Source organism: Anser cygnoides, chromosome 14 (genome assembly GCF_040182565.1).
Source record: "Anser cygnoides isolate HZ-2024a breed goose chromosome 14, Taihu_goose_T2T_genome, whole genome shotgun sequence".
Lineage (NCBI taxonomy): Eukaryota > Metazoa > Chordata > Aves > Anseriformes > Anatidae > Anser > Anser cygnoides.
Window position 1 is genome coordinate 9,468,873 of NC_089886.1, and position 16,223 is coordinate 9,485,095.

General features: G+C 69.2%; 3 protein-coding genes across 4 annotated transcripts; all 3 read right to left on the reverse strand.

The window, feature by feature from the left end:
• Window positions 1-1,362: 1,362 nt before the first annotated feature.
• LOC125184920 (alpha-2Db adrenergic receptor-like) lies at window positions 1,363-3,039 on the reverse strand. The gene has a single exon (XM_048080428.2). The coding sequence runs from the start codon at window positions 2,513-2,515 to the stop codon at window positions 1,478-1,480; it is 1,038 nt and encodes a 345-aa protein (XP_047936385.2). The 5' UTR covers window positions 2,516-3,039; the 3' UTR covers window positions 1,363-1,477.
• A 241-nt stretch (window positions 3,040-3,280) lies between these two features.
• Window positions 3,281-7,514, reverse strand: SLC34A1 (solute carrier family 34 member 1). 2 transcript variants are annotated; one of them, XM_048080423.2, is made up of 13 exons: window positions 7,380-7,514; window positions 6,973-7,089; window positions 6,654-6,836; window positions 6,342-6,470; window positions 6,125-6,268; window positions 5,913-6,024; window positions 5,635-5,830; window positions 5,359-5,454; window positions 5,124-5,223; window positions 4,777-4,944; window positions 4,278-4,394; window positions 4,006-4,130; window positions 3,281-3,929 (listed from the first exon to the last, which is right to left on the reverse strand). In XM_048080423.2, exons 2-13 carry the CDS (start codon window positions 7,073-7,075, stop codon window positions 3,375-3,377), a joined length of 2,028 nt encoding a protein of 675 aa, XP_047936380.2. In that variant the 5' UTR covers window positions 7,076-7,089; window positions 7,380-7,514; the 3' UTR covers window positions 3,281-3,374. The 2 variants fall into 2 exon arrangements, with proteins under 2 accessions (XP_047936380.2, XP_047936381.2); XM_048080424.2 differs by lacking the exon at window positions 7,380-7,514 and having other exon boundaries at window positions 6,342-6,420.
• A 1,554-nt stretch (window positions 7,515-9,068) lies between these two features.
• Window positions 9,069-16,010, reverse strand: RGS14 (regulator of G protein signaling 14). The gene is made up of 15 exons (XM_066977009.1): window positions 15,823-16,010; window positions 14,725-14,746; window positions 13,623-13,777; window positions 13,420-13,512; window positions 12,768-12,911; window positions 12,525-12,674; window positions 12,267-12,387; window positions 12,066-12,190; window positions 11,800-11,997; window positions 11,635-11,711; window positions 11,408-11,534; window positions 11,099-11,180; window positions 10,850-10,908; window positions 10,578-10,692; window positions 9,069-10,368 (listed from the first exon to the last, which is right to left on the reverse strand). Exons 1-15 carry the CDS (start codon window positions 15,865-15,867, stop codon window positions 10,130-10,132), a joined length of 1,752 nt encoding a protein of 583 aa, XP_066833110.1. The 5' UTR covers window positions 15,868-16,010; the 3' UTR covers window positions 9,069-10,129.
• Between the last annotated feature and the right edge of the window lie 213 nt (window positions 16,011-16,223).

Here is a 16,223-nt window from a genome sequence, read left to right on the forward strand (position 1 = left end):
AACACAGGATGCGGTTCAATGCCGACAGGTACTGCACGGGGGCAGGAATAATCGGTGCTCGCAGGGGAATTGTTCTCCCGGCAGCGCCTGTGTCTCAGCAGCCCGCCAGCTGAGCAGAAATAAGGGTCGTGCTGTGGGGGATAAAGCAGTCCTCGAACAAACTTTGAATGGAAAGGGACATGGGAGGGATGGGGCAGCCTGCTTGGCCTGCCTGCCGTGGGTTGCGATGCGCCTCCCGCTGCGTCTCTCCCTGGCTGTGCACCCCTCACGTGCCCTACCCCGGGTATTTTTAGCCGCAAAGTGCTGGTTAATTGTGAAAAGGCGAAAGGCTGGCCGCAGGAGGGGAAGCAGGCGGTGGCGATAGGGGCAGCTCCTTCCGTCCAAACCGTGCCAGCGCCGGGCCCCATCCCACAGCATCCCCGTGGGGAGCGGGGCCGTGCCTGGCGCTGGTGCCACACGCCGACCCGACCGGGGCCACCTGCCCCTCACCACCCGAGTGCCCGCATCCCTCGCTGGTCCCCGGGGCTGGCCTGGGGCCGGCGTTCCTCGGGATCCGGCTCCCAGGCGCCGGCGGCTGTTTTTAGCCGAGTGAAAGTTTGATGTTTTGAGATTTTCTATTTTGAGCTGCGAAGCTGGAGAAGTCGAGGCGCCTCTGACCCCTGCGTGTCTGCGCGGAGCAGCGGGGCCAGGCTGGCCTGCCCAGCACGGGCACTGCCCATGGGGGCTGTGGTTGCCCCTGGTCTTCACCCCACAATTGCCCCCTCGTGCCCCGGGCCGTGAGGCAGTGTGTTTCTGCATGACCCCATCTCCTGCGCTCTCCCAGGAGAGGACGGCCTCTCCTCCTGCAGCGAGATCCCGCTGAAGCCCCTGAACAGGCAGCAGGGTGTCCTGCCCCAGCCCAGCACCCCTCGTGCCCCCGTGGCATGGCACGGCTCCATGCTGGAGAGGACAGCCTGGGGAGCCCTGGTGGAGGCACTGGGCCGGTACTGGGATGCTGTGTGGCACGGCCAGCTCAGCCCAGCACCCGTGGTGCTGCCACATGAGGGTTTTGTGTCCCACACAGCAGCCACAGGGTCTGTCCCTGTGCTTTATATGAGGATGCTCGGGGCCAAATGCATGCAGAGGAGCTGGTGTGTGCGTTTTCTTGGGCAAATCCAGCCAGCTCAGGCTGTCCTTGCCTGGTGGGGGTGGCAGGGAGCGCTGGCACTCACCGGAGGTGCCACGCGAGTTGTCACCTCTGACGGGTCACCCATGCTGGAAGAGGTGGCAGGGGGAAATGGGACAACCTGTGAGAGGAACAGGGCTGCGTGCCCACAGGGGCAGCTCACCAGGCTCCTGGGAGGCAGACACCAGCCCCGGGTGTGCAATCTGTCCTTTTTTATTCACCCTCCTGCAACATTCTGCATTTCTGAAAGTACCTCGAGGTCAGGATCAGCAGCACAGCCCTCCGTGCCCCAGCTGTCCGTCCCGGGGGGCTCTAGGAGCCGTGCCGGCCGGGGGCTGCCAGGAGCCTGCGGAAAGCAGCACGGAAATCCCTGTTGAAGACGGTGTAGATGACGGGGTTGAGGCTGCTGTTGCAGTAGCCGATCCAGAAGAAGAAGCTGAAGAGGGGCTTGGAGACGCGGCAGCCCTCCCCGCACACGGCCTCCAGGCTGTAGGTGAAGAAGAAAGGGAACCAGCAGAGCACGAAGGCCCCGATGACCACGGCCAGCACGATGGTGAAGCGCCGCTCCCGCACCCGCACCAGCCGCCGCCGGCACAGCGACACGCTGTGGTGCTGGCTCCGGCGCCGCCGGCCCGGTGCCGCGGCCCAGGACGCCCTCCTGCTCGCCTCCCCGGGGCACGGCGCCGAGCCGCGGCGGGCGGCGAGGACAGCGGCGTTCCTGCGCGTGGTGAGGCGGTAGATGCGGCAGTAGACGGTGACCATGACGAGGCAGGGGGCGAAGAAGGAGGCGACGCAGGAGGCCAGCACGTACCACGTCTCGTCGCTCAGCTCGCACTCCCGCGCCCGCGGGCGGGCCTTGAAGAGGGGCGGCAGGGCCACCAGGGCGGCCGCGGCCCACACGGCCCCGATCATCCCCTTGACGCGGCCGGGGCTGCGCCGCAGGTTGAGCCGGGCCGCCCGGGTGACGGCCCAGTAGCGGTCGAGGCTGATGGCGCAGAGGTGCCCGATGGAGGCCGTGCAGAGCAGCACGTCCAGCGCCAGGTAGAGGCTGCACCACAGGCTGCCGAAGTACCAGTAGCCCATCACCTCGTTGGCCAGCGAGAAGGGCAGGATGAGGACGGCCACCAGGATGTCCGCCGAAGCCAGGGACACCAGGAAGAGGTTCTGCGGGGCGCGCAGGGCCCGGCTGGTGGAGACGGCCGCCACCACCAGCGCGTTGCCCACCAGCGTGGCCAGCAGGACAGCGAGGACGGCCAGCAGGATGAGCCCCGTGGCCGCCGGGCCGTGCGGGGGGCTGCCGGCGTGGCTGCCGTTACCGGAGGCATTGGGGAGGGCGCCGGCGGCCTCCATGCTGGCCCGGCCCCAGCCCCTCTGGTGGCTGAATCCCCATGGGGCTGCCCCCCGCTGCGTGCTCCCCGCTCACCGCAGCCTCTCGCCGCTCGGCCCCTCCATCACCGACCGCCCGGGCGTCCTGGCCACCGCGGCTCCTGAGCTGACCCGGTCCGGCGGGGCAGAACCGGTGTCCCCCAGCCCGCTGCCTTCGTGCTGTCCCCACAACAGCCGGCAGCGGCTCGGCGGCAGCCCCGCTGGCTCGGGCGTCCCGTTTCGTCCCAGCCCTGGGGAGGAGGGAGGGCGGGAAGCAGGGAGGGAGGGACGGCTCCGGACGGCTGCTATCTCTGGCAGGAGCCCAAGCATCTGTGGGCAGTGGGAGAAGCAGTTCTTGCCAGTGCTTAAAGAGCTCCGGCCAGGGTCACGGGGAGGGTGGTGGGCTCGTGCCGTGGGGCTGGGGCACTGCGCTGTGGTGCTGTGCCAGCATCCTGCTGAGCCCCAACCCACGGCACCTCTCCGGCTGCCCCATGCCGTGCCCAGCTCACCAACACGCTGCCGTGACACTGGGCGATGTGACGCCAACCCTGTACCACCGGCTCAGCCCTCTGGGGACGAGGGAGGTGGAGGAAGATGCTTGGTGCTTCCCCAGTGCTGGGCACCCGCGCGGCCCCGGGGCAGGCTGCAAGGCTGCGTGCGGGCGATGTACAGACATGGGTGCGGACGGTGGGTGTCCAGCAGGACTCGCAGGGGCGGGAGCTGAAGTCTCACGCACCTGGGGCTGGCAGGTGAAGTCTCACACACCTGGGTGCTCGGCCTTTATTAGACACCAGCTGAACGGGGACACTGGAAACCAGCGCGGAGGCCAGGAGCCCGGTACCAACTAGAGGCGGGTGGCGCCGTGCGGGGGCAGGCGGGGGGAGCCCACCCGGAGCGCGGGACCCGGCATCTCCTCGGGGTAGGAGAGCGTGGGGTTGTCCAGCCCCAGCCTGGCCTTGTCGCGGGCAGCGCCCTCGCGCTCGTCCCAGCCCTCGGGGCTGCGGCAGCGGTCGGTGCAGCACAGCGCGGCGCGCGTGATGAGGTTGTCGAGCGGCTGCAGCGAGTGCATCCAGGCCGGGAGGAAGTCCCAGGTCTGCAGCCACTTGGGCAGGCGGCCGGGGCTGCGCGCCTGCAGCGCGTTCACCAGGCCCACGAAGAAGAGGAGGCCGAGGAAGGGGGCGCCCACCCCCACCAGCACCCGCCAGCCCGCCATGGAGATGCCGAAGATGAGGGAGGGCAGCAGGAGGAAGCAGACGATGAGGTACAGCACGGCGAACCAGCGGTACTTGGCCGTGCGCTCGCCCAGCGCCTTGGCCATGCGGATGGGCAGGCGGGTGAAGGGCAGCGGGTACCACAGCAGGATGCCGGAGATGTTAAAGAAGAAGTGGCAGAGGGCGATCTGCGGGGACAGCTGCCTCGTCAGCCTGGGCACACGGGGGTGTGTGGGCTTCCCCCAGTCCCCTGGCTACCCGTACCTGGAAGGAGCTGGCCAGCTTGTCCCCCGGGCTGGCCAGGGCAGCCAGGATGGCGGTGGTGGTGGTGCCGATGTTGGAGCCGAGGGTCAGCGGGTAGGCACGCTCAATGCTGATCACCCCCAAGCCTGTGGGACAGGCACCCCATGCCATTGCATCGCCTGCCAGCACCCCGTGCTCTCCACTGGGGACACAAATCTGAGGACCCCAGCATCCGTGGGCCACCGTGGTGGGGACCGGCAGGTGGCAGGGAACCAGGCTCGGCTGGGACTCACCGATTAGGGGCGTGATGGCCGAGGTGAAGACAGAGCTGCTCTGCACGACAAAGGTCATCCCAGCGCCCACCACCATGGCAAAGTACCCGGTGAGCCAGCTGAACGGGTGCGGGAGGTCTGCCACAGCACAGACACGGACACAGAGAGGGGAACATCAGCTGGGAGCAGCCCAAAGCGCCTACACGGTGCTGGGGAGGGAGCTGGGGGGGCAGATGCTGCATATAGGGCCAGATGCTGCATATAGGGCCAGGCTCGGGGCAGGCAGGAGGCTGGTGGCCAGGGTGGATGGGGAAGGGGGACGTGGACACCAGGAGGGTGTGACAGCCATAAGCAGAGCGGGGAGCGGGTAGGGATGGGGACAGGGGACTTGGGGACCAGGCAGAGCTGGGGGTTAGGGGCAGCCAGGGTTGGGCCTGGGGGTGGCCGGGGGCAGGCAGGGAAGGCTGGAGCAGGTGGGCCCCCATCCCACTCATCCCACGGTGGTCCCCGTCCCACTCACCAGTGTTGATGACCTTCTGGATGGCTTTGGCCACCTGCCCCTTGAGCAGGGAGTTGAGGAGTTTGACCAGGAGGATGAGGCAGGTGCAGAGCACGACGAGGGACCCGGCCAGCAGCACCAGCCCCACGGCCAGGTCCGGCAGCGGCGTGTCCGTGAAGAGGTGCTCACCTGCCCCACAGCACGGCTGGGCGAGGGCCTGGGGCCAGCCCGGCCCCGCTCACAGACCTGCCCCCACCACACACACACACACACCCCCAGCCCCAAAACCCCCAGCCCAGCATCTCCCAGCCCTGCCACGCGTCCTGACCCCAGCCCCCCGTGCACCGGCAGCCCCCAGCCCCACTCACACTTCTGCCTGGTGACGTTGTGGAGGCTCTCCATGCTGTTACCGCTGCAGTGGCCGGGGGACGTGCAGTTTGGGGGGGCCCCAAGCCCCCCGGCAGCTGTCTGTAGGGTGAGAGCAGGCTTTAGGTGGCTCCACGGGGCCCACCCCGCTCTTTGGGGTGCTTTTGGGGTGGCCAGCCTGCACCCTCCCAGCTCTCAACCCTTCCCAGCCCCATGGCAAGGCCAGGGGCCCCTCACCTGGGGGGGCACGGGGCCACACCACACGCGGATGAGGCTGCGGTTGCGCAGGCTCTCGTCCCCCGTGGCGATGCCCGTGATCACCGACTTGTCCAGCTGCAACAACACGGCGGAGAGGGTGGTTGGGGGCTGGCAGCACGCCCAGCCTGGGGACATCTTCGCCGTGACGGGGACACCGCTCCCAGGCTTTGAGGCCACCACCGCCAAAGGGACAGCAGCGCCGGGGGACCACCAGCAGCTTTAAGGACACCGCCCCTGGGGACAGCACGAGGAGACCTGGATGATGAGCTTGGTGAAGGGCTCCGTGATGATCTTGAGCAGGTCGGGGGCGTCCTTCCCGCTGCGGATGTTGAAGGTGGCCACCACCAGGCGGGTGACGTGGTGCAGGTACCCGCTCACCACCTCCAGCGGCAGCAGGACCAGCACGGACAGCCAGTTGAAGCAGTCGTGCACCGTGGCACCAGCGAAAGCCCTGCATGGAGGAGCCCACGTGTGGGCACGGGGCAGCCCCGAGCCCCACCTCGAGCCCCCCACAAGCCCCGAGCAGCTCGCACCGTTTGAACTCGCTGCGGTCACCGGCCTGCATGAGGGCCACGATGGTGTTGGTGACGGAGGTGCCGATGTTGGAGCCCATGATGATGGGGATGGCAGAGCGCACTTCCAGCACTGGGGACAGAGAGACCCGCTAGCCCCACGTGTCCCAGCTCGGGGTGGCCCCCTCCAGCCACCCCGTCCCCCAGCCTCGGCTCCCAGGGAGCGCACTCACGCCCCGAGGAGACCATGCTGACGATGATGGAGGTGGAGGTGGAGGAGCTCTGCACCAACACAGTCACCAGGATGCCCACCACAAGCCCGGCCACGGGGTTGGAGAGGATGGCGTTGTCCTTGAAGATGTCCCCGGCCACCTTGCCTGTGAGAGAGCGCAAGCGGCAGGGTGCCGGAGCAGCGGTGCCGCCGGCTGCCCGCTGCCCCCGTGGCCGTACCTCCGGCCAGCTGGAAGGCAGAGCTGAGCACGTCCAGGGAGCAGACGAAGAGGTACAGGAAGCCGAACATCAGGGGCACCTTGAGAAGGGAGACACAGATGGACTGGACCCTCGCCCAGCACCCCAGCTCTGCGCAAGACAAGAGAAAGTGTTAAACGCCGGCCGCGTGTCCCCATGCCCGGCTGTGCCACCGGTCCCCAGGTCCCCTCCGCCTCCCTCTGCTCTGCCCACAGCACCCCGGGGTGCCAAGCATCTTCCACGCCGGGTGCTCTGGTTGGGGTGCTCTGTGCCGGGGCGCTGCGGGGACCTCACCTGGCTTCTGCAGCTCGTCCAAGCCCAGCCGGGGCCCCTGCCAGGGCAGCGCGTCCAGCTCGTAGCGCTCCATGCCCTCCACCAGCCTCCCCGGGGAGCCGGGGCACAGGAAGCCATGGTCAGGGCAGGTCACCGTGCTCACGGCGAAGGGACAGGCGTGGGCACCCGGCAGCCTGTGCAGAGCTGGGGAGAGGTGGCACCCACGTTATGGCCCCGTCTTTGGAGGGTGCCAGGTAGGGACCCTGCCCGGCACGTGGAAGCGGAGCTGAGCTCTGCAGGGTGAGGAGGAGGAGGAGGAGGAGGAGGAGGAAGGACCTACCTGGGGGGCTGGGGCAGTAGGCGAACTGAGGCCCGTGCACCACCCTTCCTCCCCGCACTGGGCAGCGGGGCATGGCCGGGCTCTCCCTCCGGTACGGCAGCATCGCTCTGGGTGACTCTGAGCACAAGCGGCCACACGTCACCGTGGCGGAGCCATGGCTGCACCGCTCCGACAGCCACCTCCCCAGCACGCTGCAGGCAGCCACGCAGTGGTGGCACCTCCAAGGAGCACCATCCCCGTGGTCCCCTCGGCCACCAGCTGCCACCGTGCCACCCCCAGGGCTCCCGCAGGGAAAGCGGCCCATGGGATGGGGTCAGCTGGTGGGCATGGGGCAGGGAGCTGGGAACAGCCGGGTCCTGCCCCATCGGAGCCACCAGCAGCCAGTCCTGCCCCGGGGCCCTGCTCACCTGGGGCTGGCCAAGCAGTCAGAGCAGTGCCATGTCCTCATGCCACATCCACGCGTCCCTCTGGCAAAGTGGCCCGCGGGGCACCGGGGCCCTTTATATGCACGCCAAGAGCAAAGTCTAAGGAGCCCAGCGTTGCCCCTCGCCTCTGCTTGCCACTCACCTCCTCCCCAGAAATTCCTGCAGTTAATGGGTAACCCCGTGACAGCCCACGTCAGCCGCGGCCTGGGGCGGGATGGGGCACGCGCCCCCGGGGTCTGGTGCCCCCAGGACGCCCCACACATCCCTCCTCGCCTGCCCGGGGCTGTGCATCGCCCTGTGCTCCTGGGGCCGTGCTGGAGCCCTGGTCCTGTGGGGTGGCCACTGATGTGGCCTCAGCACCGTGTGCTTCATCCTCTGTGGGAGAGGAGGAGGAGGAGGAGGAGGAGGAGGAGGACGAGGAGGTGTCGCTGCTGGAGGTGAGGCCATGCACGCATCCTCCATCCTCGCAGCTGCCCGAGCATCACCCACCAGGGGCCCGGCTCTGCTGTCCTGGCTGAGCGCGGTGGCAGCAGTCGCACCAGCATCGTGGCAGGGTCCTGCTGGCAGGACAGGCACCAGGGTGGTCTCCATGTCACCGGCGATGGTGGCACACAGCTGCAGGGACCGCTGCTGCTCAGCGTGTGCGGTGCAGGGCCGGGCGGGCGGGGAGCGGTGCCAGCGCTGCCGTCACCGCCGCCCCGCTGCCGTTTATCATTACCCCGTGTATGCACCTCCGGCCAAGTTTCCATCCACCCACGAGGTGCCCGGCCAGCTCGTGCCCACGGCAGCCGAGGGGAGAGCTGGGGCCAAAGGTCCTTGGGGTGGCTGCTGCTGTCAGGCGGGATGCGGAGGGGCCACAGGGCCGTGCCACCTCCGTTCTTCTGGGGCTTGGAGGTGGATGCCAGGAGCCAGCACCGCTGGGTCCTGCCGGTGCCCACGAGCGCGTCGTTGTGCCGCAAGCCGTGCCCACCGGGGCGTGGAGCACTGCGTGACCCTGGCCTGGGTCAGCCTGGCAGCACACGCTGCTCCCTGGGCGCTGCGGGGACCGAGGGACATGCGTGGTGCTGGACGAGGGTACCCCGGTCCTGCCTGGGACCCAGCTGGGGGGCAGAGCTTCATCCCCCTCGCCTCGTGCCATGCCAAATCCAGAGGGGACGGTGCCATCCATGTGCCGGTATTAGTGTGATGAGGACGTGCCCCTAAGCCACGGCTCACAGAGTAATTTGTCAGCTCCCTACCCCAAAAAAGCCAGGCATGAAGGCTTTACAGGCACAAGGGGAGACCCCTCAGGTACGTGGGGTGCTGGCGGTGCCTGGGGACAGTCCATGGCTAAGGCAGCCCAGGGACCCCCTGGAGTTTACCGGGTTACACACCCAGGAGCAACCACTGCACGGGAGGTGTGCGGCCTCTCCGGGGTAAAAGGGCCGTGGGGGGCCCTCCAGCCAGGGGGTGCAGCCTGGGACCACCCCGCAGCCCCCATGCCCGGCCGGTGGCCGCGTCTGCCCTGTCCCTGGGGGCTGCAGTGGCCGCTGCCCGGCTGCCCCCGCAATCATTAACCCGCGAGGCCCTGGCAGCTCGGGCTGTCACTCATTGACAGGCTCGGGGCTGAAGTCCTACCACCCTGTGGTGTGCCCTACACCACCAGTGGGGCTGGGAAATGGGGCTGCTAGCGCTGCCCCTTCCCGCGGGCAGGGCAGCACAGCTGGGGGCTGCGCGGCCACTGGCAGGGGTGTGGGGGCTGGCCCTGAGGGGCTTTGTGGGGTAGTTGGGGCGCAGGGAGGTGATGGCACCAGAAGCATCCCTTGGCCACCCCTGGGCATGGCCCGGCTCCCCAGCGGGGCAGGAAGGAAGGCGAGGGAAGCGCTTCCAGGCAATGCTCTTTATTTCCCCCGGTTTCACACCATGGACAGGACCGAGCAGCACCACGGAGACACACGAGGGCTCTGTGCCAGCCCTGGGGGCCAGCCCGGGGGCTGTGCTCCCCCCCCAGGAGGCTGCCCTGGGCCACCCCTCTGCCTCTGGCCGGGCAGTGGGGACCGAGCGGTGGCCCAGGGCGCAGCCGGGTCTGGCCGCGCGGGCAGGCTGGGCACGCTGGGCACCCGGCAGCACCCAGGGCGGGCTGAGATGCTCAGCACCCAGAGGTGCTGCACTGCTCCGGTGCCTCCAACACATGGCAAGCCTGGCCCCGAGGGCTGAGAGCCCACTGCCCCAGCAGGGGCAGGGCAGGGGGCCGTTTCAGCAGCCCCCCCATTCCAGGGTCTTGCCATGGGAACCCACTGCCGGGATGGGGCTAGATCCATCCCCACCCACTCTCCCATCCCTGCCTGCCCATGGCACGGGGGCCCAGGGCTGCCCTGCCCTGCCACCCCATCCACCCACATCCTCTCCATCCCGCACGCCCTTCGTCTGGCAGGCTGCTTCCCGGGGGGCCGTGCCAGCCTGGCGCAAGCAGGATTCACCCCGAGGCAGCCCTGCCCCAGGCAGGGGAGGCAGAAGCACCGGGCAGGGCAGTGCCAGGCGTGCGCGGGACGCTGCCGAGTGCTTTGCAGCGGGGGGTTCAAACTATGTACAGGACTCCCTGGATGTGCACCAGGACGTGGCCCCACCGAGGGGCACGGCAGCTGCTCAACCACTCACAGCAACACGACACGAGTTTGGGACAGGACGTTGACGAATCTGCGGTCCGGGCAGTGTCGGCGGCGCCAGCGCTGGGTGCGGGCGTGGGGCAGGGCTCACCGGGGCTCCTGCTCGACCGCGGGCTGAGCCGGCGCGGGCTCCGCAGCGGGGCCGGGGTGGTTGTTCCCCTCGGATCCCGGGTGAGGGGCGCTGGGCTGATCGGAGCCCCCGCAGGCACTGCCGTCCTGCCCCGGCAGCTGGAGGAAGTCAGGCAGCACCAGGTCCTCCTTGGAGAGCAGCCCCCGCTGGTCGTTGGCCCGGCAGCTCTGGGCACGGTTCAGCAGCTCCACCAGCCCTGGGGGAAAAGCAGGACACGCACCTCAGCCCGGCACCGCCACCCGCTCCTAAACGCCTCGGCCTGATGTGACCCCAAACGCAGCACCCGCAACATCTACTCGGGACCCTGTGCCCACGGGACCCCGTGCCCATCCCCGGCGCAGCGGGGACCCTGCTCCCCTCGCCACCCTGTGTTTTGCCCCAGTCCCGTGGGTTTTGGGCTCTCACCTTCCAGGTCATAGGTGCGGCGGTTCAGGTTGGTGGCAGCCGAGGACCGGGACCTGCAGGAGGAGGAGGGCATCCCCCACGGCGCGTCGGCCTCTGCTCCCGTCGGGCTTCCCTCCTGCGGCGAGCGGCCGGGCTCAGCACCGGGGCAGGGAGGCAGCGCTCCCCCGGCCCACGGCAGCCTGCTCCTGCCCCTGCAGCGGGCACCCCTACCCCACGGCACCCCCGCAGCCCGGGGCATCTCCCCTCCTGAGCAGGGAGGATCTGGGACTCACCTCACTGCGGAGCGGGGAGGGGGCGGCCGCAGCCTCGGCGCTCTCTGTCACTCTCATGTCTGCAATGTACAGAGGAGCAGGGCTCAGCACCACGGTCCTGGCTGGTGACAGGACAGAGCCCACGCAGGGAGCAGGAGCCGTGGCCAGCAGAAAGCAGCCCGGCCCCGTGAGCAGGATGGGCTCAGGGGCTGGCACAGCTCGGGGGAGTGACATGGCTCGGGAGGGGACACGGCTGTCCCCAGACATTACCTGCTGGCGTTTCCAGGACGAGTTTCTGCGCAGCCACCGTGCTAACCAGCTTCTCTAGGTCCAGCGCTGCCGACTCACCTTGCTGCATCGGAAAACCCCAGCGTCACACCGGTGTGATGCGGTGCATGGCAAGGGTGGCCGGGCGGAGAGCCCATGACACCAGCATCTGAGCTCGCTGGTCACAGCCCCGCCAGGTCAGGGGCTGCCCGGCACACAGTGCACCCACCTGGCGCTGCCCAGCTCAGCCTGGATCGCTGCCCCCCACCCCCCCAGACCCCCCAGCCCAGTGCCGTGGCTGGCAGCCCTCACCCGCCGCAGCAGCACCAGCTCCACGTTGACGCCGTATTTGCCCAGCACGGGCTGCAGCGCTTCCCGGATGCGCTTGGTGGACTTGGCCGTGATGCGGATGGTCTTGCTCAGGGAGGAGATTTCCAGGCTGCGGGGAGGAAGAAGACGCGAGAGGTGTCAGCGGCTCTGCAGGGAGGTTGGGGGGATGATGTGGACTGGAAGGCATTAATCCTGAAAACGACACTCACTCAAAGCTGATCCTGTTCTCCAGCTTCACCTCCTGGTCTGCCAGCACGCAGCACTCCTGGTCCAGCACCAACGCTTTCTGCGAGAGCCAACGCATCAGCAGGCTCCTGGCACGGGCACATCCACGCCGCACCAGCCCCGCTGCCCGGAGCCCCCCTGCCCCGTACCTGCTCGTTGCCCACCAGGTACACCTTGATGTCGGGGAGGCTGAAGCCGCGCTTCTCGCATATCCCAGCCAGCATGTCGCGGATGGAGAGGCCGGGCCGCACAGCGGCCAGCGAGGCCGTGCCGTCGGGCAGGTAGACGCAGCAGTACTTGGTGGGCTTGGCCTCGGCCTCGCTGCCCCCCAGGCTCTTGCGATGGCCCTGCGGGACGGGAGAGCCGCCATCAGCAGGGCCGGTGGCGGCGCGGGGCCGGCGCGGCGAGGACTCACCTCCGTCCAGGGGCTGGCGGCTGTGCTGGCCGAGGAGAGGAAGCCCAGGTCCAGGCTGGCAGAGGAGTTGAGGGAGCCCTGGGACTCTCTCCACAGCACGGCGCTTCCACCGCCTTCTCCCCCGTCTAGGACAAACGGACACCCGTGGATGGGGACGGCGTGGGGACGGGGCTGTCCCCAGCTGCCCTACACGGTGCCTACCTGCCCAGGAGGGCTCCCGTCGCTCGCCCTTGCGGAAGGAGCGGCGGGGGCTGCGGGTGGCCCCGCTGCCGGCCGTCTCCACGCCGAGAGGCAGGGACTTCCCCAGCTTCAGCTTCGACTTCTGGGGCGAGGAGAGGAGGCTCAGCCTCTGTCCCCCACCACGTCTCTGTCATCAGCCCGTGGCCGGGCTTGTGACACGGTGGGGACGGTGACCGGCCCCAGGATGGGTCTGTGTCCCCCCCTTTGCATCCCGCTCACCTTGCTGAGGTCTGGGGGGGGGCTGCTGCTGCGGGAGTGGGGCCGCAGGTCTGGCAGGGGCTGTCCCTGGCTCTCGGCCCTCAGGCAGGCTTGGTAGAGGGGGGACTTCACGAAGCGCGTGTAGCTGTCAAACTTCATCAGGTTAAAGATCTGCGAGGGGAGGAGGTGCCCGCTCAGCGCCCCAGCCCACGGCTCCCCGGGGGGCTGCTGGAGCGGGGCTGGGGGGGGGGGGGATTGTCTCACCTGGAGCTGCTGGAGGCGGAACATGTCTGGGGAGGGGGTGGCCAGCATTTCCTCCCCGATCCAGGCCTGCCTGTCGATGTTGACGGGACTCACCGAGTGGCTGGAGAGGAACTCGTCGTAGATCCGCCGCGCCTCCTGCGCCAGCTGGGAGTGGGGGTCAGGATGGGGCCAGGAACCCCCTCCCCTCCGAGCCCCTGGGCACTGGGCCAAGTCCCAGCCAGAGCTATCTTCAGGACCAGCACCAGCCCCACATCCAGCCCCGAGCTCTGGGCACAACGTGACACTCTCTCCACAAAGGTACAACCTGCTGGAGGAGCCACCTGGCCCTGTCCCCACACCCCCGGTCCCCCTCCCTGCCCTGCATCTCTTTTTTTCCCCAGCCCTGGTCCTGGCAGCAGCACCCTCCCTCCTCTTGCGGCCCCAAGGGTGGAGAGGCACAGCCTGCCCCACGGGACGGGCAGCCTTGGCTGTGGCTCTTCAGATGCACACCGCATCCATCCCCTTGTCCTGACCAGAAGAGACCCCAGCCTCCTGTACCGGGAGTCCACTGGGACCCCGCACACAGCACCCGGGGACACAGTGACGTGGCTGCCACCTCCCTCCCTCTGTCCACATCCCCCGGGTGACGCAGCCTCAGCCGCAGGGCTGGTACCTGCTGCGTGTCGCTGGCCGGGATCTGCTGGAAGCGCTCGCATGCCTGCCAGAAGTAGACGTTCTCGGCGCTGAACTCCTTCTTGAGGAACTCCTGGGGGGCAGAGAGCTGCTGGCCCGGCTGCACCCGGTGTGTGGGATGCTCGAGGCCAGGATGGCTGCCGCGGCCGGCGCGGGGAGCGGGGTCGGGGCTGCGGCACTCACGGTGAAGTAGGTGACGGCCACGCGGTCCTGCAGCAGTGTCTCGAAGGACTCTGCCCAGCTGCCCACAGAGCCGTGTGCGGAGCTGCACGTGGTCTGCGGGGCGGGCAGGCTGTTCACGCTGTGGTTGCTGCCCCGGGCCCTGGAGGCGTTTAATTCTGGGAGAGAGAAAGGCTCAGGTCCGGCTGCTGGGCATCACGGCCGTCCTGCCTGAGGGCACGCGCGGCCGGGGCTAAGTCAGCCCCGAGGTGCCCGCCGCCCCCGGTGTCTGCCCCAAGTTCATCTGCCCCGTCCTGGCTGCCCTGAGCCTGCGAGGTGTCGGGGTGGGAGCACGAGGAGCCGAGCTGCTGCTCCGTGCATCGCAGCATCGCCAGCAGCCCAGCGCCGTGATGGCACGGCGCCGCGATGGCACAGCCGGCACCTTCCGGCGTGACAGCACTCCCTCCCGGGGCTGTCACCGTCACTCCACGTGTGACTCATCTCCCAGGGGAACAAAGCGGCGCGTGGGGAAGGCGCCCAGCGGGGAGGGGAAGCAGAAGGGCAGGGAGACGAGGGGCAGGCGGCGAGGAGGATGGGTGGGGGGCTCCTCTGGCACTATGACCACGCTTGCGCCTCGATTCCCTTCTCTGCTTCTCTGTCCCTGGCCACTGGGGGCACAGAAATGGTCAGCCCTGGCCTTAAAGGAAGCCGAGGGGAACAGAGATGACTGCATTCAAATGCAGCCCTCCTCCTAAAAGAGGGAAGTCCCCACGGCCAGCCAGCTCCTGATCGGGTCTGACTGGTGACAACGGGGAGCAGAGGGCCACTTGCCAGCGGAGGTCGGGGCGCACAGGAGGGGTCCCCCGGCGGAGCCAGTGGGAGGGGGGCAGCGTCCCCGTGGCTCCCCAGCAGAGGAGGCAGGTCGCTGCTCTGCTCCCTGCCCTTCGTGTTCTGCCCAAGGCGAGGCATGACTTGGCAAACAGACAGCCTCCCCTCGGAGCTACCGGGCTCTGCGTGACCCAGCCAGCACCGCAGCTTCCAGCACCCAGGGCCCCATCCGAGCATGGGGGGCCGGGCACGGCGGGGCTTCCCCCTCCCCGGGTGACGATGCGAGGAGCAGCCTTACCTCCATCCGACACGGCCGGGCCCTGTGGGGTGGAGAGGAGAGGTGTGAGGGAGGGCAAGCAGCTGGGGCGAGGGGCCGAGCCGCCGGCAAACACCGCCCTGCTGTTATCTGGGGCTGCTGCCCCGTGGCGGGGGCAGGACGTGGGGCTCCCCCCCAGCACAACACAGCCGCCGGGGCTCACAGCGAGCACGCAGACTTTCTCTCACTGGGCTCAGCGATGGGGAAAGGGCAGATGCTATCGGCCACAACCCTGCTGCTACCACCCCGCAGCTACCCGGGGAGGAGAGAAGCAGCCTCCCCGGCACAGGAAGAGGAGGGGAGGAGGGGAGGGAAGGAAGGAGAACCACAGCCCCAGGCAGACAAACTGCTCGCTGCCTCGGGGCCTGGGGCTACCGGAGAGCCAGCACCCAGGAGCGGGCACCGCCGGGTCCCGCAGCATCCCCCTGGGCTGCCCCAGGCACCTCCCTTGGGGACGTGGCACCTCGGGGAGATGAGCAGAGCCCGCACGGGGCGTGCCGGCCGCCCACCACCCGCCTGGGCCACCCTGGAGCCGTGCCCTGGGCCTGGCCGGCCAGTGTCCTCCCAGCCCCACGCAGCCCAGCCCCCCGTTGCCTCCCACCCCGGCCCCACAACGTGCCCCCTGGTAGCCCACCCCCATACCCCTGCCGTGCCCCCTGTGGCAGCCCTGCACCTCCCAGCCCTGTTCGTCCATCTCTGGCCCCACAGCCCCACCTCGCCCCATCCTTGCTCTTCCCCATCCATCCCTGGTACACACCCCAGACTCCCCGGCCCTAAACCACCCAGCCCTACACCGACCAGCCCCAAGCTCCCCAGCCCCAAGCTCCCCAGCCCCACACACCCATCCCCACACACCCATCCCCACACACCCATCCCCACACACCCATCCCCACACACCCATCCCCACACATCTCTACTCACCCATCCCAGCAGCGCATCCCCCCCCCAGCCCCACACGCCCCATCCCCACAGCCCCTCCTGCCCCAGCCCCAGCCCCCCCCAGCCCCGTGCCCACCCCCGGCACCCCCGGAGCGGCTCCTCCCGGTCCCGGTGCCGGTCCCCGGTGCCGGCGGCACTCACCATGCGCCCGTTGTGGACCAGCAGCAGCTTGCCCTTGCCCTGCATCCCTGGCACGGCCCGGCCCGGCCCGGCCCCGGCGGGCTACCGGCTCTGCCCGGAGCCCCGCAGCATCCCCGCCCGGCGGCGCGGCGCGGCCGGCCCGGCCCTCCCGGCACCCCCGGCACCGCCGGCACTGCCGCTTTCGGCTGCCACAGGAAATGTCGCCATGGGAACCGAGACCGCAGCCGGGGGGGAGCGGAGCCGCCCTCCCGACGCCGCCACCGGTAACGGGACCGGCACCGGGACCGGCTCCGGGAACGGCACCGGGAACGGCTCCGGGAACGGCTCCGGGAACGGCACCGGCACCGCCGCCCTCCCGCTCCCCACCCCCCGGGCTCCCCCGGGGCACCGGGCACCGGTTC

What these genes read in the sequence shown, in the direction of transcription:
- LOC125184920 (XM_048080428.2), bottom strand. Translation starts at nt 2,515, where the DNA reads ATGGAGGCCGCCGGCGCCCTCCCCAATGCCTCCGGTAACGGCAGCCAC.
- SLC34A1 (XM_048080423.2), bottom strand. Translation starts at nt 7,075, where the DNA reads ATGCTGCCGTACCGGAGGGAGAGCCCGGCCATGCCCCGCTGCCCAGTG. An exon ending in GGACGAGCTGCAGAAGCCAG is followed by an intron (nt 6,471 to 6,653) that starts GTGAGGTCCCCG and finishes TGTCTTGCGCAG; the next exon opens with AGCTGGGGTGCTGGGCGAGG. An exon ending in GTGGCCCCGTGCCCCCCCAG is followed by an intron (nt 5,224 to 5,358) that starts GTGAGGGGCCCC and finishes CTCACCCTACAG; the next exon opens with ACAGCTGCCGGGGGGCTTGG.
- RGS14 (XM_066977009.1), bottom strand. Translation starts at nt 15,867, where the DNA reads ATGCAGGGCAAGGGCAAGCTGCTGCTGGTCCACAACGGGCGCATG. An exon ending in TGGTCCACAACGGGCGCATG is followed by an intron (nt 14,747 to 15,822) that starts GTGAGTGCCGCC and finishes TCCACCCCACAG; the next exon opens with GGCCCGGCCGTGTCGGATGG. An exon ending in TGGCCGTCACCTACTTCACC is followed by an intron (nt 13,513 to 13,622) that starts GTGAGTGCCGCA and finishes TCTGCCCCCCAG; the next exon opens with GAGTTCCTCAAGAAGGAGTT.